General features: G+C 39.7%; 1 protein-coding gene across 4 annotated transcripts in view; it reads right to left on the reverse strand.

Moving 5' to 3' along the window:
• LOC134351342 (uncharacterized protein C16orf96 homolog) overlaps positions 1–24,563 on the reverse strand; it is a 90,484-nt gene that overhangs the window by 12,054 nt on the left and 53,867 nt on the right. For all 4 annotated transcript variants that reach the window (XM_063057413.1, XM_063057416.1, XM_063057415.1 and 1 more), the window contains 4 exons: positions 19,457–19,546; positions 16,467–16,623; positions 11,587–11,686; positions 8,473–8,559 (listed from right to left, as the gene is read on the reverse strand). In XM_063057413.1, coding sequence (XP_062913483.1) covers positions 8,473–8,559; positions 11,587–11,686; positions 16,467–16,623; positions 19,457–19,546 — 434 coding nt within the window. The remainder of the gene's footprint in view (positions 1–8,472; positions 8,560–11,586; positions 11,687–16,466; positions 16,624–19,456; positions 19,547–24,563) is intronic.

The following is a 24,563-nucleotide window of genomic DNA, read 5'->3' on the forward strand; positions in this document are numbered from 1 at the left end:
CAAGACATACCGGTTATTAGATTAATTAGCCATTGTAACTTGTCCCGTGATTAGGCTAGGGTTAAAAACAGGCAGGCTGCTGGGTGGTGCAAGTCGTTTGGGAGGGAGGGACGGATGGATGAATAAGAAAGGTCAATCAATCAGCAAATGAACAAATACCATTACTCTCAATCATAGGTCAGCTCTTTCCATCCTTGCAATAGAAGAAAGCACAGAACATCAAGGTGAGTCAGAAAGCCAGATATGGGCCTTTCGCTGAAAATAAACACCTGTACAGGAAAAAATGGAGATTATTGGAGTCTTGCCATATCTGGTCATCACAGATGGAGGATGATTAGCTACTGAGAGAAATGGTATTCTCACTGGTGTTATAAAACATGCTAGATAGGAACTAAGGTCACAAATCAACAATCTCAATTTGCACCTCTGGAGAAGAGATGGTAGGGATCTTAGACACATCATAGGCATGACCATTTTCAAGAAAGAAGGCAGACCTGAATGTAGAAGTTACAGAAAGGACCTTCTGCTGTCAGTGACTTGGAAAGGTATTATTAAGATCAACCCTAATGATTAGGCCCCAGCCCGACTTCCTTGCTCCTAGCTGAAGAGTTTCTTCTTGAATTATAAAGTAGATTTCTCCTATCTTAAGGCAGAATCGACATGGTCATCATTGCCCATCAACTCCAGGAGGCAGCAGCAACTAGCCCTTTTTTGCTTTCACCAAAATCTTTGACTGTCAATCCAACATATCTGAAAAGCATCCTACCCTACTCATATGTGGCTGCCCTTAGAGATTCAGTTCCATCTTTTGCTCCAATGTTCATATACAGGACATGATTTTAACCAATGCATCCACAAGAGATCCAAACTCAGTCCAGATGAGTGTCAAACAAGATTATGTCATTCCCTACCCCTTTCTTCACTCTTTCTCATCACAGTAATGCAGCTCATCCTCTAAGCTTTCAGCCAGAAGTAAGTTAATCTATAGAACAAATGAGAACACCCTTGCTGCATTGCTTCCACTCCAGAAGCAAGGTCACCCAACTACAATCACTGAAAAGCAGCATTCAGATAACACTTGCACCTTCAGAGGCCAAACTCCAAGTTGCTACCAACTCTTTCACTGAAGTGTATGAAAGAATGGGAACTTAACGTATCCAAAAATAAATCTTTTACCATCTGTACAATAACAATCTTCAACAATAAAGGTCCATAATGAGACACTGGAAGACGTGGACCATTTACCACTACTCAAAAATTAAAAGCCGATGAAAAAATATATCAACTATTCTTCAGTTGGTCAGAAACTGATATGGGTTATATTGTAGTCATCTGAGGAAATGCGTACTTGACAATAAAGACCTCGAACCCAGCATGAAGCTTGTGGGTCTTTTGCAGCAGGCGCGTTAAAGCACCAGACAGATACACTGTTTCTCCACAAAATTCTCCAAAGCACCAATATCAACATTCTTTTTTATGTCCTACATTGAGGTCCTAATTAACCATCTTCTCAACACAACAAGTAGAAAACAAATCCATAGCTCAACCATGACATGAAATTTCTAGGTGAACAAAGGAAAAGATTCAAGGATGTTCTCAAAACCTCCTTGAAGAAGAGCAATATTCTCACTGAGTCTTGGGAACTTCTAACCCTCTAAGAGTCAAAATGGAGGAGCACTTAAGGAAACAGAGAACCTTACTTCGATTTACTGAAAGCACAAAGAAACCCATCATTTCCTAAATTGCCCACAATCCACCTCATCAAGTACCTCCTACCACATCTGCAGGGAGGTCTGCAGGACCAACAAAAGTCCCATCAGTCACTTCATATCTGATAGAATTTAAGAGGGACCGAATTGATCCAAGGGTCTGCGTCAAAAGATGACACAATTAGCTATTGTTAAAAAAAATTACATACACTATTCTATTTTGCTGACTTAACATCAATAGTGCATCTCACTGAGTGTACCGTATCTCAGAATACAATTCCATCACGCACAATTATATTTTAAGTTTCCTGATTTTATTTATATTGTCACCACTTTCCCATCCTTTGTTGTTGTTTGGTAGAATTGTAGTTAAATTAGTTAACTAGCAACTAGAAGCTTGACTGTTAATCCAGAAACACAAGTTCAAATCCCACCACTACAGCTGGGGAAAAAGAAATTGGTATCTCTAATGGTGACACATTTTCATACAAGTACTTTGACAGCTGTATCACAGCTCTAGGGAAATGGGTTCAATCCTCAGCTTGGGTCCTGTCCACGTGAAGTTTGCATGCTTTCATTCTGAAGGTCAGTTTCCTTCTCATTCCAAAAATGTGCTGGTTTGTAAACTTTTGGCCAGTATAAATTGCCCATAATGCAAATAGACATGGGAAGTTTTGGGATGATCTTGACAAGGCCAGTTATCAGAAATAAATAGCTCACAGCTTGACTAACATTGCAAAAAAAACCTCAAATTTTATGAGTTGGAGTAATCTGCCACTGTGTGGGCCACACTCTTGATTTTAATTCATCCAGACACTTCTAGTTCATCACGCTTCTGCACGTTCAAGTCCATACAGAGAAAGCTACTGACTGAACAGTATTGTGGGTAGGTGGCTTCAGTTTTCTATTATATTCCTTTCATCATCATAGCTGAACACCAAACAGCCAGCCGCTCTAGTGTTGTTTGGTTGATGTTGAGCAGGTCAGTGTCAGCTAAATCAGGTGAGAGTGGGCAGTTGCGCAGAACGTGTTCAATGTTCTGTACCCTTTCGCCACACTCACAGGATTCACTGGTCTTTAAACCCCACTTCACCATATTGTCTCCCGTCCTACAAACTCCCGCTCTCGCTCTGTTGAGACTGCACCATTTCCGTCTGTCAAGCAGCGCCCCGTATAGCAACATTTCTGTGGGGTCCTGCACTGTATTGTTTGGTGGGGTTCTGGCTTCTGTTTGTTGCCAGAGGTCAATCCTGTATGTTTGGGGGGATGTTCCGTGCGGTAGTTCCTCTACTGTAGCAAAGCTTTTCCTCGATTTTAGGCGGTTGGAAACTGGCACATGATGATGTAGTGGGTGCCGTGGATCCGAGTTCTGTTTACCTTTTTCAATTTTTGTTGTAGTGTGTCTTTGGATCTCTGGGGGAGCAATGCCTGCAAGTGTGTAAATGATGTTAGTGGGTGTGGGGCGCAGTGTGCCCATGATTATTCTGCAGGCTTCATTAAGCAATGGGCCTATTTTCTTCGCATGGGTTGATCTGTCCCACATAGGTGCACAGTATTCTGCAGGTGCATAGTAGAGTGCTAGGGCAGTTGATCTAAGTGTGCGAGCATTAGCTCCCCATTTCATGCCTGCTAATTTTTTCAAGAGAGAATTGCGAGAGCCAACTTTCCCTCAGAGCTTTTGGATGTGGGTGGCAAATGAGAGCGTCCTATCCAGTGTCACGCCAGGTAAATTGGAGTTGGATGGTGTTCCAGCTCCTTCCCACACCAGAAGATCTTGAGTTTCCGAGCTGCTTCTCGATTCCTCAGATGGAATGCACACACTTGAGTTTTTGATGGATTTGGGTTCAGAGACCACTTTTCATAATACTGCTTCATTGCTTCGAGGACTGCTATAGGTCGTACTTCAACTTCTTGGAAGGAGTTAGCTTGTGTTGCTATGCATAGGTCGTCTGCATAGATAACCTGCGTGTGTTAGGAAAGGTTGGTTGGTCATTTGTGTAGACATTAAATAGTAGAGGAGCCAGGACTGATCCCTGTGGTAGTCCATTCTTTTGTGGACGCCACCTACACTTAATTCCATTCATTTCTACATAAAATCTATGATTTTCTAGGAGGCTTCTTATTACTTTGACTGTGGTTTCGTTCTTTAACATTTTAGATAATTTCAGTAGAAGGCCTCTGTGATTCACAGTGTCCTATGCTGCTGTTAAGTCAACGAAAACTGCCCCTGTAATTTGTCTCATTTCAAAGCCATCCTCAATATACTGGGTTAAGTTCAGGACCTGACCGCAGCAAAAGCAGCCTGGCCTGAACCCGGCTTGGTCTGGTATTAGAAGATCTTCGACTAAGGGGGATATTCTTTTCAGTGTGAGTCTCTCATAGAGTTTATAGAGGGTGCAGAGTAAGGAAATAGGTCTGTAGTTTTTAGAAACGTTGGGGTCTTTATTGAGTTTTAGGAGAGCATCAAATTTGGCTCTTCTCCACTTTCTAGGTATCTTTAATGATCTTAGGCAACAGTTAAAAAGGGACAGAAGCCAGTGGAGTGCTTTAGGTCCAAGATGTTTAAGGAATTCATTAAGAATCCCATCTATGCCAGCAGGTTTGTTGGATTTTAGCTGTGATACTTCATCCTTTAATTCTTCTAGGGTGAGAGGTGGGAAGTTGTTATTCCTGTTTCAGAGAGCTGACTCCATCTCTTGATGTTGCTTTTTCTTTTGCCTCCGTTCCTTGTTATTTGGTCAACTATTTAGTATCAGTTGGTGGACAACCTGATTGGGTGTTAACGCAGCAATTCTCTGTGGTGGCCTATTGTTTGAATTGAGTTTCCGAACAGTTACCCGTGCCTTGTTACTGTTTTTGGTCACGTCTGTGTTTTCTATCAGTTCCTGCCAATGCTGTTCTCTCTTGGCTCAGTAGGGATAGAACTGACTCTCCCATTTCAACTGTGTCTAGACCAAACAGGTCTTGGTTGTATAAGTTGACATACTCATCATAACTTTGCTTGATATCACTAGTCAATCCCTGAATATATTTGGTTCTTCAGCCTCTAGATATGTTCTGCTGTGCTACTTCCCAGATTAGTCGGCCAAATTCATCATAATGATCAGGTTCTGGTGGTATGGTATCGATAATTTGATCAAGGGATTCTGCGAAAGATGTCCAATTTGCTTTTCTCAGGTTAAATCTTGGTAGGTACTTTGATGGTACAGGTCACAGAACTGGAAGGGATTCTACCTGGACTGGACGATGTTGGGATTTAGGTACATGTTGGAGGACTGTTCGTGTGAAGAGGTTGGAGCTTGCCGAAGTACAAAGGCAAGGTCTGGGTTGTATCCTTTTCTCCATCTGGCACTTGTGAAGGTAGGGGTGTCCTTTGACTCGTATAGTAGCTCAAGGTTGTTGTTTAGAGCCCATGATACAACTTCTTCTCCATTTGCATTGTCACCTTCATATCCCCAACTGGTGCTATGGCTATTAAAGTCACTATTAATGAGGTACATTTTGTCCTGGAGAACTAGGTTAGGTGGCCACATGAATGGTTCATTAGGAGGTTTGTAGATCAAGATGATATTTATGTGTTTTGTTTCAACTTTCAGAAGTGCCATTGAGCCAGCCTGGATGTTTGCTGTGCTCATTACTACAGATTTCTCTTTAACAAAGATTGCACTTCCAGAAGTTTGGCTAGGGGTGTCAATAGCCAAGTGCATTCCTGGCACATAGGGCTGGTTGTTCAGCCTATGGGTTTCTTGTGTGCACAAGATGTCCGAGTTTTAAGTTTGCCAGGATTTCTGCTTTACTGTGGCTGAAGCCTTCGATGTTGCGGTTAACGATTTTCATGATTTCCAGTGGGCCGAGGGTTTATCCTTTTACCACCCACTGGATCACTTGGTCTGGCCTGTACAAGTACCCATCTCTGCAGTTGCAACCTCACATTCTCAGCTATCACACTCAGTAGTGCAAGTGCTATCCTCTTTCACCATACTGTATCCCTACACACTACCAATCTGGATTTAGGGCATGGAGATTTTGCAACCTTCCAAACTACAAAATAATAATTCTGTCTCTTTTCCCATCAACTCTGACAGGAATCTTATAAAGAGTTGAAATGCACATGATGTACTAATTCATCATTTGCTGTGTTCATGTCTACTGGCATGATTTAAGTTAACGTCCGACCCTATTATGATACCTTCTTCTGCTGCCTAAACATCAGCCGAGAAAAATTCTCATTTTAGCACACTACTTCTCAATAATGCATACTACTGATAAACGTAGTAAGGATGAATATGGCCTTGAGCAGAAGTGCACAGTGAGCAAAAGTGGAATCACCGAATAATGGAAATGAAAATTGAACTGATGGGGGAAGAGTGGTGTGGGAGAATCTGAAGCCATCATTGATGTACTTCTACCTTTCTTTTGGACTAGTAAGTTGGCCAATTTCACCTCAATAATGTTACATTTTCATCATTATGACTACAGAAATAAACTTTACATGGGATTAATTATGCTATTTGGTACATTCAATAAATCATACTTAGTAACAGGTTTCTATGGCTTTAAAAAACACTTGTGACACATTGGTTTCAGATGTGCTTTGACAGTTGTAGTGAAGAGTAAATTCCCTTATATCTTCTACATGTGTTGTAATCAAATTTGGGACTTAATACACTGTTGAAGTAGTATTATGCTGTCAGATGTTCCATCTTTCGAATAACAGTAAATTGCACACTGGCATTCAAGGAAGAGTGGAGAGTTTTACTTACTCATTTTTGTCCCTGCTGAAGATAAGATTGACTGCCAATTTCTGCCTTTGAGAAAGTGGCTGAGAGCTACCTACTTGAACCACTGTAACCTTTCTGATGAAGGCGCTAGCATTTTTAGGTAGAAAGCTCCAGGTTTAAATAAAGGCAATAATGGAGAAATGTATTTTCATGTCAGGTGGTTTATACCGCTCTAGAACAAGGGTGTAATATTTGCATTTTTCCAATCTACAGGCACCAGAGATCTAGTCTATTGATATTTTAAAAGGTTATAGTCAGGACCTGTTGACTTTATCACATATCTCGCTGAACAGGGGTTCCTAACCTTTAAGGCATGGACCAATACCATTAAGCAAGGTGTCTGTGGACCTCACAGAATCGCTGTCCCTGAACAACCTAGAATATATCCCAGCTGGACCAAGTTGTTTTATATCCATGCAACAATCTTTCCATTATTGCGTCTTCATATATTCGGAATCTACAAAATTTATTTATTTGCTGAGATTCCAGCAGCACCTCCTTACTTAATAAAAGCTGATATAAAGCATTCACTAGGTACCTCATAATGATGATGAGTGTTCGACAAGAATGGGACCTGCCTCTTAATAAGCCAGGCCTGAATGCGTCCATGTTTTTGCCTCATGGGCTGCTTTGTTTCTGGAGCAGTTGCAGATGCAACCGAACGTTGTACAACATCACTGAACATCACCAATCCGGATGCTTTGATACAAGGAGGACCATTGCTGAAGCAACCTGAGACGACTGGATCTAGGACACTTGTTCGTTCATTATGTGCCATGTCATATAACACAAGTGATCATGGCCTTCCTTATGACCATGACTGTTCTTGGTAAATGCTTTTACCGAAGTGGCTTGCCATTGCCTTCTTCTGGGCAGTCTCTTTATAAGACGGGTGACCCCAGCCATAATCAATACTCCTCAGGCATTGTCCGCCTGGTGTCAGTGATCACATAACCAGGACTTGTGATGTACATCAGCTGCAGCTGCTCATAAGACCATCCACCACCTGCTCCCATGGCTTCACATGACCCTGACTGTCGGGGGCGGGGGGCTACACCTTGTCCAAGGGTATCCTGCAGGTTAGCAAGGGAAGGAGAGCCTTACACCTCTTTGGGTATCTCCACCCCACCACCCTGTAGCAATGACGTAGGGCACAGACCTCTAAAAACCACATCCAACTTCATTCTATGTGGTGTGGATTTTAGTTGATAATGATATTTCCCCAAGATTCCCATTTTATTTAGTGTTATCAGAGCTCCGAGGCCACATCCAATGAAATACTGCCTTAAGTTTTCCAGGTATCACAGTTCTGGAAGTAGCCAATAGAACTAGCACTGCCAATTACTGTTTGGTGGACCTTGCTCCTAAATTCAAATACAGACAGAAATAACTATGCTTAAATAAATTAAATTAAATATGCTTATAATTTGCTATAAACCCCTTTGGGAAATTGAGGATATTAAATCTCTAAATAAGTATACGTTCCTTCCCTACAAGTTCCATCTTAAGACACTAGGTATTTCAAAAAAGGGAAAATATTATCACAATCAAAATTTGCTTCCTATCCTATGGAGAAAAAACTAGAATTCAGGTAAATTAAGGAGCAAAGTTATGGGTTCAGAATATTAGGCAGGTACAGGAAATGATTCAAGGATATGCTTAAAGTCCCCTTGAAAAATGCAATATCTGCCCATGAGCACTCGATGTGAACAAATATTCAGGATGGTATTGAAAACATTAACAATATGCATCAGGAGTACACAGAAACCCTGTATAATCAGGAGAAAAACCACAGCAACTCAGAGTATCTCCTGACCCAACCTCCTGTAACATCTGCATATATATGCATATACACACACACATATATACACTGTATACGTTTGGACTATTATCGCTTGACAGAATTCAGAGCGAGGTAAATTTACTCCCAGGCACCAACAGTTTGTGAAGGCTAACAACATAACCATCAGAAATACACTTACAACTTTGATTGCAGTAAACACATTTTGGAGTAACAGGAGAAGTTTCTGGTCGAGTAACTTGCTGTTTCACTCCACTTGATTTCTTCTCTGCAGATAAATTAAGAGGTGCAGATAGATAATTCAATTGCTGAACATATATAATAATTCACAGCAGTAGAAAGCTATCCCTGCAAAAAAAAAGGTCAGTACAACACATTACAAGGTATAAGTGGCAAGCACCAAATTTAATGTGGGCTTCTATTTTCAAGCAGCATTCTATTCAACAAAGTAACTGATAGTTGCTTTTGCAGACTGTTACTCAGAGTACAACTTTTACAAGAATAGGAACATACATACTGACATAAGTTGAGAGAAGGAGGGGAATCCAAGTACATCACTCATCCTTTTGATCCTGCCCCATCAGTTGAGCAGATTGTAGCTGATCTCTGTGTAACCTTAACTCTGTATTTGTCAGTTTGTGATAATCTTCCACTTTTTTACTCTTCAATATCTACATGCCTTTGTCTTAGATATAGTGTATTTAAAAACTTTGCTTCTATTGCTAAGTTTTAAATGTTCACAACTCTAGATATAAAATTTCACATCTGTCTGAAATGAAGAAGCTCAATTTTAGACAGTGAACACTAGTTCCAGACTCTCTCATAACAGGATGTATCCTCTTCACATTCACCAAAGGAGTCTTTAGGCCCCTACTTTCAAGTCAAGATCCCCACGTTCTTTGAAGCTCCAGTGCACAACAGGCTAGCGCATCAAACCTTCCTTTATCAGATGGCTCATCCATTATTGATACTGTCTAGTAGATCTTTTCAGAGTTGTGCCTAATTCATTAAGAAACTTCTTTCAATAGGACCATATGAATTACTCGAGATGTGGTCTCTCCACTACCTAAAATAACCGAAACTTAGAGTCATAGAAAAGTACAGCACAGAAACAAGCCATTCATCCCATCTAGTCCATGCCAAAGCCATTTAAACTGCCTACTCCCATCAACTTGCACCAGGACCATAGCCCTCCATACCCCTACCATCTGTGGGCCTATCCAAATTTAGAATAAACATTGAAATTGAGCTGGCAGGTGCCACTTGTGCTGGCAGCTCATTCCACGCTCTCATGACCCTCTGAGCGAAGAAGTTTCCCCTTAAATGTTTCACCTTTCACCCTTAACCCATGACCCCTCAATCTCAGTGGACAAAGCCTGCTTCCACTAACCGTATCTATATCCCTCAATTTTATACACCTATCAAATCTCCCTTCAATCTTTTAAGTTCTAAGGAATAAAGGTACATAAACTTCTTTAGCTTTCTATTTGATTCCTCTTGCAATAAATAATAACATTGCATTTGCCTTCCTAATTATTTACTGCGGTTCAGATACTACATGTTTGTGAAGCATACACTAGGAGGGCTACAATCTCCACCTTTTAGATAATGTGCTTCATTTTATTTCTTCTGTCAAAATGGACATTTTGGCCATGTACTTACCCACACAGCTAAACTATCTCACTGTCACACCATGACAAGTCAATCCCTACTACTCTACCCACCCCCTCCAACCTTTGTCCTGTGCCACTGCTCTTTCATTTACTCCTGTTCAGGGAACTAGCTTTAAATTCTATCTAAAACTGCAATTCACCAGTATGGTTCAAAAGGATCCCACCCCAATGAGGAGCTCTCTCCTTTCCAAATTAGCATTGATGCAGCTTCTCTGCAAATCTAAGCACAATACCACTACTAATTCATGAAGGTTTGTGAACTTACTTTTGCACCAATTTATTTCCTAACAGAACTCCAAAAGCAAATTAATTCTGAGGTGAAATTCAATAAAAGAACTTGTCACCCAAAGGCAGCTTCACCAAAAGTATTCATCATTCCAAGCATGCTATTTAGTTCAAATATTAAAGAAAGTGAGAATAGGCTGCAATTTCAATAAGCAGGCAGATTTGTATCTGGTTGTTCAGAATCTGGTTTCGAAGTTGCCAACTTGTTAAAGAATTGCTGTGGTTCTAACAACAGTTGAATGATAAATCCAAGCAAGCTATTAAATATCTACCACTTATTTTTAGTCTTACAGTCCAGAAGGTGGCACATAAAAAAGGCAATTCTACTCCTGATTACTATCAATGTACCCTTGCAAATTAGGTCAGGACAAGATCAAGCCACACTGTAATCTTCCATCCCAAACAGAACAGACTGGCACTATTCATTAGAATTCAGTTTTCTAACCTTGCCCAGTAGAAACAAACATCCCTGGGGATTCTGGGCAGTGAGTGGCAGATTTCTGGGCACCAGACTGAACAATTTGAATGAGCCTGGCTTTGCAACTTCCTGCCACTGTAATTATGTACAGCTAAGTGCCCTGCTGTAAAAGTGAAGAACACTTCCAACACTAGCTGAATTAAGAAACTGGCATCTTACTGGTCAATTATTAATTGCTAAAGGCAGGGATGGGGGAAGAATTCTTAACTAAAAGAACAAAAATGAGCTGTAAATATAGGAAGTGTAAAGCTAGCAGAAGTTATAAAACTATAGATTACGTTCACCATTATTATATGGAACAGCATGTCTTGAGTGAATTATTCTGACATCTTATACTTGAGTGCCTTTAGTTATTTTACATCTTCATTTCTGCATAAGTGCACTTTGAACTGTCAATACATGTAATAGCTGCCATAGATTATCTGGCCGATGTTAACTTGAAATGAGGTCCAGGAGGTTGAAGTTATTAGCACTAAATCCTCATAACTGGCACACCTCAGGAATGCTTGCTTGGCCCACTGCTCTACACTCTCTATACCCATGATTGTATGGCTAAGCACAGCTCAAATGGCATCTAAAATTGAGACCTATCATCCCCCTAAATTATTGGTGGTCAAATTGAACACATCAGATTTCAACCTTTGGGATTACATTCGGTTGGACTAATTATTGAAATTGGAGTAAAATGAATAACAAACAATAACTGTTAACATCACTAATAAACATACATACAGCTAGAGAGATATACATATACACACACACACACAAATACACACATATACATACACACATACATATATACATACGTACTGTGTGTGTGTACAGTATATATAATATCCATCCAAGAAAAGTGACTTACCTAAGGGTTCGTCATCTTGCACTGGATATATAGTTGGAAGTTTGGGATCTAGCCTTCCCTTGTACATGATACCATCAATCCCCTGAAGCTCTACCTCTTCCTAAAAAGAGGACATTCAGGTAAAAAAAAATTAATAATTAACATTAATTACTAGTCATTTTCTAAAAAATAAAGACTGACCTAAATAAAACTGAAATTTATTTATCCATTTATAACCATTTTCTGAATTAATTTGGGGCCCTGTTAATGAACATGAAATGTAAAGGAATGGAATTGGTAGATTTCATCATCACCAACTTATTACAGTTTGAAATTCATAATTCTAGCAAGGAATTTTTCCCCATAAGACACTGCACAGTAAACAAGTTATTCATCAAATTGAGGAAGTCAAATTTCTTTGTGATAATTTATAAATTGATAAAATGGTTTATAACTGTTACATATTCTGAGATACACTGAAAAAGTTTGTTTTGCACAGCTTTCATGCAGATCATTTAATTGCAACGTTACACTGAGGTAGTACGAGGGAAACAACATGAAAATGCTGAATAAAGTATAAAAGTTACAGAGAAAGTGCAGAGCAGGAAGATGATGAGGTATAAGGCCATAGAGTGATAGACTGTGAAGTTAGAGGCCAACTTACCATACTAGGGGACAGTTCAATGCTCTCACAATTGTGGCATAGAAGCTGGCCTTGAGCATATGAAATGCTTTTTATATTGATTTGGAAATGCAAAACTGATATTAACCCAAGAAATTTATTTGAAGAATATTCACATTAACTATGTCAGAGGATTGAAAATGGTAGTCTTGATGAGATAATACTGAAAACAATAAACAGGAATGTTGCTGTGACAGCTGGTCTAATCTCCACCATTCAAAGCCTGCTGGATTTGTACAGGCCGGAGTCTTTCTATTCGTTATTTCCTCTTGGTGCAATTAATGGAGTGAAGCGAAATCTGCACATCCCCACTCAACCGCAGTCATTAATACTGTATCTTGTTATCTCCATGCTGCTTCTCGCCTGGAAAGGCGTTCAGAAACAGCCATTGTTACTAAGTAAAGTTACAGGCATCCATTCAACAGAAATGTGACTGACATTTTAGATTCCTCCAAGAAGAAACAGGAGAATGTGCAGCAGGGAATGACGGGTGCTCCCCACCAATAGTATTTGCTGACAAAACTCAGGGGATTTTGAAGTTTGTTTGCACAGTCACAACATTTCCCTGGCACCAAACATCATTCCTACTAGAGTTTCCCATACTTGGGATGGCAGGGAGTTGGCCAACTCACTTGGCAAAATGGGTAATTGCAGTCCAGTGATCCTAGGAATTGAGGGGTTAGGTGAAGCAGCAGCTGGCTAGAATTTCCTCCATCTGCACTGATGCCTCCACTGAAAACTAAAGGAAATCTCTAACTACAGACAGTTCCAACATCTGGGAGAGGTAGAGAACACCAATTGCCATGAGGACATTAGAGTGGACGAGTACATTTCCACTCCTGAAGACAGAGGAACATCTGTTTTGATAGGAACATTTTATTACCCTGTCTGGCTTTTCTTATTAATGAAGAGGAGCCGTTGCAGGATCTTTTAAATGTCACGTCTGTTCAGTAGTTTCATCATTTCACTTATAAGAACTCAAACATTGAAATGCTTTTCTTTTTTCCCCTGCTAGCCTATGAAGAAAGGCAGTAAACAGCGAGATATGCCTGAATCAGTGACTATCAGATACTTTATCAATCCTCATTAGAGGCCAACGAGAATGATTCAGAAAACATAAAAAAGGCAGTCCGAGGCTTTATGTGACACAGGATCCTGAAGTAAAATGAAGGGGGAAACAATTCTAGAGGTGACAACTACACAGGTCATTTCTGTGTGTTTGTTGTGCACAGACCAGTGCTGTATGGCTCCCATTTATAGAAATCCTTGACTGCAATGAAGGAATGGGGATATGCACCAAGCGGCCACTTCATTAGGTTCATCTGTACACCTCCTTAATGCAAATATTTAATCAGCCAATCTTGTGGCAGAAACTCAATGTATAAAAGCATGCAGACATGGTCAAGAGGTTTGGTTGTTGTCTAGTCCAAACATCAGAATGGGGAAGAACTGTGATCTAATTGACTTTGACTGCGGAATAGTTGATGGTGCTAGACAGGGTAGCTTGAGTATCTCCTGGGATTTTCATGCACAACAGTCTCCAGAGTTTACAGACAATGGTGCGAGAAACAAAAAACATCCACTGTGGCGGTTATGTGGATGAAAACATCTCGTTTAAGAGAGAGGTTAGAGGAGAATGGCCAAACTGGTTCAAGCTGACAGAAGGCAATGGTAACTCAAATAACCATGCGTTACAACAGTGGTGCGTAGGAGAGCATCTCTGAACTCTCAACACGTTGAACCATGAAGTGGATAGGCTACAGCAGTAGAATACCACAAACATACCCTCAATGGCCACTTTGTGAGGTACAGGAGGTATGTAATGAAGTGGCCTCTGACTGTACATTCTGCAGCAGGACTGGAAGGAAATCTGTAGGTGCTAGTATTCCCAATTCCTGAAACCCTTGTCCTTTTTGTAACAGATCAGCATTTGGAAGATGCTGGTAGATTAACACAGGAACATAATTGCAGTGCATTTCATACGTTGTGCATACTGCAGACATAGGATGCAACACTGGTAGATTAACACAGGAACATAACAGCAGTGCATTTGGTACGTTGTGCATACTGCAGACTAGGATGCAACACTGCTACAGAGAGGAAATGCTTATATAATGCATGGGGTGCCAATGAAGCTAGACTGTTTAGTCCCAGATGGTATGTTTGAGTGCTGTTGAGGCTGCAATCATCATGGCTCCTGACTTGAGCCAACATTGACAAAAACTAGCTTGGGAGGTGGGGGATGAGAGACTATGGCCTTCTCTACTTAAGTGTGTTAATTTTCCGGTCAGTGATGACCTCCAGTATGTTGCTGATGAGGGACTTGCTCACTGGTTATCAGGAATAAACTCCCTTGATGAAGGTGGTTATTGCAGGCTACTTCTGCAGCTCAAGCATTACTTGATACTTATCAGTCCATGCCTGGATCTTCATCATGACAATCGCATCGAGGGACCTTGATGCCTACAGGCACGGATACTTCATTTGCTGAAGAGCTGCGAATGGAATTGAACTTTGTACAATCATCAATGAATATTCCACCACAATGGAGGGAAGATCATTGATGAAGCAGCTAAAGTTTGCATGACTGATGTTTTCTACATTGTGTTCTAGGAACTAAGGTAGATGGGCAATCTTGGAATCTTCAAAAGTGAAAGGGCACAGTCATGAAAGGAAAATTGCAAGGGAGAGCCGCCTTGCTCTTACCAGTTGCATCTAATTGTCAGATAAGGAAAAAGAGAGCTGTAATAGAGCAGATAAAAAATGAATATCCCATCTTATCGATCTCTGCACAGTTGTGATATCTATGGAAGTTGCATTATTAATGGCTAACTCTCCTCTCCAGGCCACTGTACAGCTGGATAATTACAATGGTGATAATCACAGTCAGCCTGTGGTAGCCAGTCCTTGTCGTGTGAAAAATGGATTTGCATAGGTGAAGGTATTGCCACGTGCCTGTTATATTCTGCCTTGGATAAAAACAGGGTGTGGATTCAAGCTGTGAGGAGTAGGAATGAACCTTTTAGTGATAATTCTGTGATAACAATCAAGTGGCACAGGTTGCTGATAAATGATTACTGGGCATGTACGACATGGTCTAGTTTGTTCGTGCAGGAGGTGGAACATGTGATGTCAATAAACATTTTTCGGGACTTCACTCTCTATATTGGCCTTTTTGGCAGCTTCTGTAGAGACATTGCCCAATTGGAATAGTTTTCCAGTGCATAATGTTTTTTCCTTTGCTGAAGACACTGAAAGTACTGACTGAAAATTAAGGTTGTTGCTTAACTTGGTCTAATCTTCCCAAAGGTGCACAATAAACTTCCAATTGTAGATGGAAACGGTACGCACACCTTGAAGCTTGACTTGATTCAGCACCAGTTAGCTTCAGCTGCTGGTAGTAACTCCCATGAAAGTGCATTTATGTAATTCATAGTGTTATTGATAACTGGATACTGCAATCATACAATGAGGCACCCACAACATGAATTCCAAACGTGACCCGTACTAGTTCAAACTGGTCCAGGTTACCATGAGATATACCATAGGAACAGAATGAGGTAATTCAGCCCATCGAGGTCTTTTCTGCTATTCAATCATGACTTTTATGAGCCCCCCCACCTTAAACCCCTTAGCAATCAACTTTTCAATCTCCGCCTTAAATACACTTAGTGAATTGGCCTCCACAGCCCATCATGCTAACAAATTCCACAGATTCATTATACTCTGGTTGAAGAAATTCCTCATTTCAGTTTTAATACCTTTATTCTGAGGCTGTGCCCTTGGATCCTAGACTCTCCTTCTAGTGAAAACATCTTCTCCACACCCACTCTATATACAGGCCTTCCAATACTTTTAGTAGACGCCCAGAGATTGTTGTTACCTACTCAATTAGATTTGATAACATTTCCTACAACTCTCTCCTTCTAAGCCATCACCTTCCTTGCCCTCCCTTCCCCCCTCCCATGGTGAAACACTATTGAATATGTAAGAGTTTTATAATCGTAACCAGGTAATGCAGTGGAGTCTCCAGCACAACTTAAAGTGCTAATCAATTCCCTGGCAAGCTTCTGGCTACATATTTGTAAGGCTTTTTCTGAAAGGTTGCCAATAAGAAATAACTTGTTCAATTATCTTAAAATATATAGTAGGCATAAAATATTCTAAAAGTTCTTTTTGACAGGGAAGGAAAAATATTTCTATTAAGAAGAGTATTTACCCGTCTGAACATTGCACTGGAATCACTGTACTGATAGACCGTTTGGTAATTCATACCCCGGCTACTTCGCCTGTTGACTGGCCCAGTTACAGTGTGACTGCCACCACAAGGTCGAATAGTACTTCTGCCCATATTGTCATAGTATTCATTACCAAGACTACAAACAACCAGAAAAGAGAAGACAGCAGCTAGCTTGTTCAATATCATATATTTAAGATGTCAACATTTCCAGCACAGATAATCCCCTAGCCAGTGCACAGCTTTTATATCAATTTCATAAAATAAGATAATCTCCAAATTATAGATTGACCAATAGTGCAGAAGCCCAGACTGGGGATGAGATTTGCCAGTCTATCTTTTTTTTAAACTCCCAATGAAAAGTGGTGATGTTAACCACCAGAAACAGATGGGCTGGGCTTTGTGAGAGGTAAAATGTTAATTACTGAATGTCGCTCATTGCCTTTGCAATTTTGAGTTTAAAGCAGGGGTTCCTAACCTTTTTAATGCCATGGACCCCTACCATTAACTGAGGGGTCTGTGGATCCCGGGATGGGATCCTCTGGTTTAAAGGAAGGGGGCAGGATGCATGTACACTATTTAACTCTTTCTACGATTTTACTCATAGCAGGACTAATTTCCAAGAGTTTGGGAAACATGCATGTCTAGAAAACTGGGGCACCTTTGAGAAAAAGGAAGTACATTTCAGCAATGACTCTGGGCTGGGGGAATAAGGCATGTGTCCCATCAGGCCATAATTTGGACCATCCTTCCTTCCTATTACCCGCACACAATCTTCCTCTACTCGCACTCATCCCAGGATCCAGGTTCAGGAGCACTTACCACCCTCCTAACACACCTCCCAATGCTGCAGCAGCAACTTATATTTCCCTGAAGTGTCTTCCCAAGGTCCCCACGCCCTACAGGTAGCCAGGCTAACATCATGGGCAGCGAACCCATAGAAAAATTAAGGCATATGTTGAGGGATCTAAATTTTCCTCCACCCTTGCTTACATAACAAACTCCCTGTCAATGTCGGGATCTTTGACTCTCTGAAATAAATTTGATTTAAACAAAGCTAAAGATGTTTTTAAAACTTGCAGGAAGTCATTACTGAAACATCCTGAATCAATGTTTGAACCTAGATTTCTCTAGACTTGGACTCGGCATCAATCCCAACATATGCCACATGTTTATTATTTTATGGAATTCCATGTCTGGACTCTGCATTAAGGAAAGAATTTCTTTCTTGTATTTCTCAAACCTCTTAAATAAAGAATAGACAACAAATAATTTGAAGTCACCATATAATCTTTGCATCTAAAGATTGTCAATTATATTCTGAATAGGTAGATGCTGATTAATATTAAGTAGTTTTTATCCAAGGCTCCAGGATTGTATTTTACTTTCCAACAATGTCCAAAAGATTTATTCTTTTAAATGTTATTTAAGGTCAATGGTGAGTAACTTCTCACAGGTCTGACAGTGTAAGATGGGTTATATCAATTTAAATTCTATTTTGATATTCTTTTCCACTGGCAACAATGTTGATGTATCTAAACAGATGTCATTATCATTATTTACATTATCATTCAAAGACAATGCCCTTAAAATATGGTCTAGACTGGCTGGTTAGACAGTAATTTTTAGCATTCCTGAAGAATTCCTCTGACATCCAATGAAAAGACATTTCTCCTTATTGTACTGATGCTGGATAAACAGATTCAAGGTACTAAACTTTAGCTAATGTTATCATATTCATCATTCCCTGTCCCTCTACAATCACTCAGAAATCCAAGGTTTATTGCTTTCCTTCAGAAGTCAGCAGATGCAGTACTTGAGTGGCTCTTAGACAATATTTCCATTAAGTTTCATAATGTTTAGTACCCAGTAGCCTGTTCAATCCAGAAAATGAGTGGTAGTCAATGCCCCTACACATATTCATAATCCTTTTTAATATTAAGTATTCTACACATAAATTTTAACTTAGTCTCAGTGTTTCTTTCTAATTACCATATTTAAATGTTAGAGCTTTGCTTCCCACTCTTACTGAACATTGCAGGGATGAAAAATTGAAAAGGCATAAATCATGAAATTGAAGCCAATATTTGCTTTGCCAATCTATGCTTTGTCTTCAAAATATATTCAAAATTGATTTAATGGTACATTCAGTAACATCTGGCTTCTGTTCATGCTGGCTGCTTTGTTCAAACTAATGTTTGCTGTTGACATGGTGGACAATGAATGATGCTAGGTCTGATCATTAGGTTTGACATAATATTGTCATTATGTATATCAACTGCTCCATCAGTTCTCTTCAGTTGTACGCAAAAAACAGATGGACTCAAAATTAAAAGGAAAATTAATATGAAACAGTGCCTGGATGCCAGTCAATAAATGGAAATACCTCAAAACCAATCCTGACGAGGAAGACGAGAGGCAGGAAGAAAGGAATTGTCAGAATTATCACTTGCATTCTCTGGTTAGCTTGCAACTTGTTGAGAATTAGTCTTGATATTTCCTGCATCATTATTCTGCCTTTCTTATTCTCCATGGCTAGCTAAGTTGACAAGACTAGACCACTTACATCACAGTCCTTCTAGTTTAGACCGTTTAATGTTCACAGGCCATGTCTTTCAAAGGAACCAGTAATATAACACTTGGGAATTTTTTAATAATCTTCAAAACTAAATTATATTACATTATTTCAAAGGAGAATTACAAAGCTCCAATCATGAAACTTTAGCAAGTGGATTAAAAATGGCACAACAGAAAAGCATACCTTATTAATGAAATAATTCTAACCTTCCCAACAACCACTTTCTACTCTCATTGTACAAAATTTCACAGCCACTAACAAAGTTAGGGAATTCTTGTGCTGTGGATTACCCCTGACCAAAAATATCTAAAGCCATTTCAATTACAGACATTAAAAGCCAGCAGAATCCAATTTTTAACCCAGCTTTTTAGAAAAATAGACGTTCCATTCATACCCCTTTGGTTGCTTAAAGGAGTCCAGTTCGGGTGCAGTGGTTGGACGGGCTTTAGGATGCAAAGCTGAAGCAGCAATGGTGATAAGATGCCTAAAAGATAATGATACAGAATTGATTAACTCATTTTACAACTTTACGTTTTTAAACTTTATCAAGTACAGTGGATTCTGGTTAATTTGGCTACACTGAGACCAGTACATCTTGGTCCAATTAAATGGCTGCCCCAATGAGCTTAAGTTTCATGAAAAAGAGTGTAAAAACTATTAAAAAAAAGATAAAATGCCATTTAATTGAATAACAAATTATGTATCTAAATGAAATACAGAACTAATTAGAACACCAACAATACTACCACAGCACTATCAAACTGTGTATTAGTTCCAAATAGCTATCAACTGAGGAGTTCATCCACAGTGTATGCTGCCATGTTCTTTTGATTAACTGTGCACAAAATCAGTGCAGATAATGGACAGGCTTCATACATGTTTCACTGTAACATTCATAATTCCTAATTTGCTGAAATAGTGCAATTCTTTCATTTCCTGGATATTTCTGGCATCTCCAAGTCTAAATGCTTGAAAATGCAGTGAGCAAAACAGTTCAGAATTGTCTTACTGCTTATTTCTTGCCAACTATCAGTGATAAAATTCACTGCTTTTTGAACACAAACACATGCAACAGATGCTATTTAAAAAAAACATGGTGTAGTATTTAGCTGCCACACAAATGCTCGCAACTGACACTAATTAGAATCTTCTCCTGATCCACTTAAGTAGCATAGTGTCCCAAATAAACAAATGGAATCCTGGCTTTTATTTTTCAATTAGTTTTTGTTCTTTAAGAGTTGCCCCAAATAAGCAGCTGCCCCGATTAACTGATAGCCCAATTAACCAGAATCCAATGTATTCTTCTTTCCCTACACTCAAATGACAGCACTTGAAAAAGCACTATAAATGCAATGTTTTTTTGCTTCAACAAACATCACTTTTATATTATAAAGCTACTCTAAGAGTTAGGAATTATATAAAAAAGGCTTAATTGTATGAATTCATAAATCATTACACTGTACATTTTATGCTTACTAACATCCCCTACCCTTAAGAATTGCTCAAAACAAGCCATAGGATGTGTTATTTGATAATAAGCATTGTATCATGCTCTTAATTTTTGGTTTACGCTTTAAACCTAAAAATTTAATTACTCCTGCATTACTAAGGTGAATGTTGAGAGAAGGCTCGGATCAGTATTTTGGTTCTGACTAAGGAAAGGCTAATTAAGGAGTCAAAGATATTGTGAGCTCAATATTCACGCAGAAATAAGTGAAGATTTGGGGAGGATTTTAGAAGAGAATCTAGAAACATTAGTCAATATGAATTCTATACACTAATTCAACAATACTTCATAGACATTAGATAAGAAATTATGGTCTGAGGTAGCTGTAAAGATCAGCAACAAAAGTATAACCTCTTATTTGGATAAAGCTACGAGTAGCGTACTGACCTCACCAAGTCTGTAAAAGTAAGTATAGCTTCTTTTAACCTTCATCCTGTGTTGCAGTACACTTAATCACATCATTCCTCAAGAGCCAGTTGTTTCAAAAGTAACTTTTTAAAAAAACTTTCCAGTTCCTTCTATTAACTTTATAATGCTCTTATTCAACTCAACCAATTGTTAACACCATCCTCAAATAAACATCGATGCACTCTTGATAGCTAACATCACTATCTCAACAATAGTCTTCAACTATTGGATGAAGTCAATATTATAGATCTGCCATTCTCCTTTGCAGAAGAAAGCACAACATGTGAAGAACAGGTAAATAAGAACTACTGAAGATGAAGTAACAAGCATCTCACAGATCCATGGTGACATTAAATATCTCTGACCTACATATCTTAAGCACATCAATTTGATTTCAACATCAAGCAAAATATATACATTGATCTTGGAGAATTTTAGAATTGTGTTGCATTATAATTTGACTCCAAATGTATCTATCCACCAAAATTATGTCCAGAGACAAAAGCATTTCAATGCATGTAATTTAACCCCATAAACATTTTCCTCAAGTGGCAGCCTCCATGCAATGGACTGTTTGAAAGATGTTGCAAAGTCTGCCCCATGCTACACTTGCAGACCTCTAGTATGGCTGACAGCACCTTTCTTCATGTCTGCTCTTGATCTGCAGACTTGGATATAGAGCTTAAAGCCTTCAAGGTGGTTACTCTTCAATCACAGCAAGCAGTTCAGCAATCTTGAGTTGAAATCAAAAGTGAATCCAGCCACAATCATCCCGCTGTAAGCCTCAGCTCCTACGGTTCTTTCTGGGTGACCAAGTGTGTGTGGTTTACTACTCCTCCCATCTTGAGAAACCTCCTTCATTACTTTGGGCACTTGGCTGACAGAAACTGATCAGAGGACATCTGCAGTTATGTGGACTGACCATATCTCTACTGTCCTTCAGCAACCCAGCTTCTTATTGACAATTAGACCTCGGCAGAGTTAAAATCCAAATCTGAATCCATGTGCTTAGGTGGCATGTGTAAGTATACTCTAAGGAAAAAATAATTCTTTTGAGAAAGCAGGAATAAATATGCACTCAGTGGCCACTTTATTAGCTACCTCCTGTACCTAACAAAATGGCCACTGAGTTTAAGTTCATGGTCTTCTGCTGCTGTAGCCCATCCACTTCAAGTTTCAATGTGTTGTGCATTGTGTTGTAACTCAGGGTGGCTATCTGAATTACTGTTGTCTTCCTGTCAGCTTGAATCAGTCTGGCCATTCTCCTCTGACCTCTCTCATTAAAAAGTTGTTTTTGCTCATTGAACTGCTGCTCACTGGATTTTTTTTTTTGTGTTTCTGCACCATTCTCTGTAAATTCCAGAGACTATTGTGCATGAAAATCCTAGGATCTTAGCAGGTTCTCAGATACTCAAACCACCCCATCTGGCACCAACAATCATCCAACAGTCTTAGTCACTTAAATCACATTTATTTCCCCATTGTGATGTTCGGTTTGAACAACTGAACCTCTTGACCATGTCTGTATGCCTTTATGGATTGAGTTACTGACTGGCTGATTTGGTACTTGCGTTAATGAGCAGTTGTACAGGTATACCTAATATAGTGGCCACTGGGTATACGTCTGCTTTCAAAGACTCAGGCACACAAAGCACATTTCTGGATTTTGATGCCTAGGAATATAATGGCTAATTTCCACACAGCAACATGACTATGTCCAGGCAATCTATTTTGTTCTTTATATCCAAGGGTATATCTTTTAATTCATTTGTGGGCTGGAGACATTACTTGCAAGGCCAGCATTTATTTCTGATACAAGTTCACTTGGAATGCTGGCAGTTACCACTGCAGCGAATCCGGTGAAAGTACAGAAAACTGTTGAATAGGGGTATAGGATTTATGAAAAAACGATAATAAATGAACAACATATTTGAATGCTAACCTATTATGCAATTTTGAGGGGAGATCACATATTGTGATATTCCTATGTAGCTGAGGGCCTCAGTTCATGCAGAATTATGTAGGTTTTCCAGTGTGAATTAATGTTCACAAGGGCAGCACTTGCTGCTTTAGTAGTCCGACATCAAAACTGACTTCAGATGTCGCTGTATGAAGTTTACACATTCTCCTCATAATCATATGGATCCATTTTCACTAATGCTTCCATTTCTTCCCCATCTGTAGCTCGCCAATAGACTCTTGCCATCAAAGTCTTCTGTAGTGGAACTTGTCTGCGGTGAGGCAGTTCATCAGGTGAATCCATTTATTGCATCTAGTGTGGACTCCTCTACATCGATGAGAGCCAGTACACATTGGGAGGTTTCATCAGGAACCTTTGCTCTATCTGCCTTAACAGCCTGCCATTTTAACTACTCTTCCTATTCCTACCCCTCAATGCATATCCATGACTTCCTCTACTGCAAAATTGATGCCAGACACAGATTAGTGGAACAGCTCCCCATATTTCGGCTTTGTAGTCTCCAATCTGATGGCATGAACACACATTTCTCTAATCTCTGGTAATCATTCCCCTTTGTTCCCCCCCCCCACTATCTCATAAGCCCCCAACTCTTTCCCTTCCTCTTGATCTGCCTATCACCCACACATTCATCCCACTGCTTTTTCTCCCCATCTCATTTCCTTTACTCTATGTTACTCTGTCCTCTCCTGTCAGGTTTCATCTTCTTCAGCTCTTTGTTATTTCCACCTATCACATCCAAATTCTTGTGTCATTCCTACTCTACCGCTCCCTCAACTGGAAATATTACCTGCAGTAATGCACCTACTGTCTGCCAGCTCCAACCTCTCCCTTTCCCTTACTTTTTAAAAAATTACTCGGCATGTCCTCTCTTCTTTTCAGTCCTGATAAAGTATCTAGACCAGAAACATCATTTCTCCACCTTCTTCCACAGATGTTGCCTGATCCACTAAGTTCCTCCATCCATCTTGAACTGGGGAGCTGGCGCAGACATTATCCTTATCAGCATTCTTAGTGGTTGTCTGACATTAACGTTAACAAGCAAACCCAGAGAAAATATAGTTACAGAGTTGGCTGACGGCGGCATCAATTTAATGTGGCTTGCAGCATTTTGCTGCTTTTCTGACACAAGAAAAATAGGACTAACCAGCGTCCATTTCAGAGCTCATCCACTTTTCAGTTGCATTGCACGTCTAGTTTAAACACACGTCACTGGCAAAGTGAATAGCACTCCCATTAATCTCACTGACCATTTTCATAGCAACATGCTATGTACATGCAGTGGCCACGTCTGCTTGTTAATGCAAATATTTAACCAGTCAATTATGTGGCAGCAACTCCATGCACCAAAGCATGCAAACAAGGCCAAGAGGTTCAGTTATTGTTCAAACCAAACACCTGAATGGGGAAGAAATATGATATAAGGGACTCTGACCGTGGAATGATTGTTGATGCCAGACAGGGTGGTTTGAATATCTCAGAATCTGCTGATCCTTGGAAACTTCACACACAATAGTCTCTAGAGTTTACAGAGAACGGTGTGAAAAACAAATTTAAAACTCTAGTGAGCTGCGGTTCTGTGGGCAAAAATGCCTTGTTAATGAGAAA

This window comes from Mobula hypostoma, chromosome 9 (assembly GCF_963921235.1).
Source record: "Mobula hypostoma chromosome 9, sMobHyp1.1, whole genome shotgun sequence".
Taxonomy (NCBI): Eukaryota; Metazoa; Chordata; class Chondrichthyes; order Myliobatiformes; family Myliobatidae; genus Mobula; species Mobula hypostoma.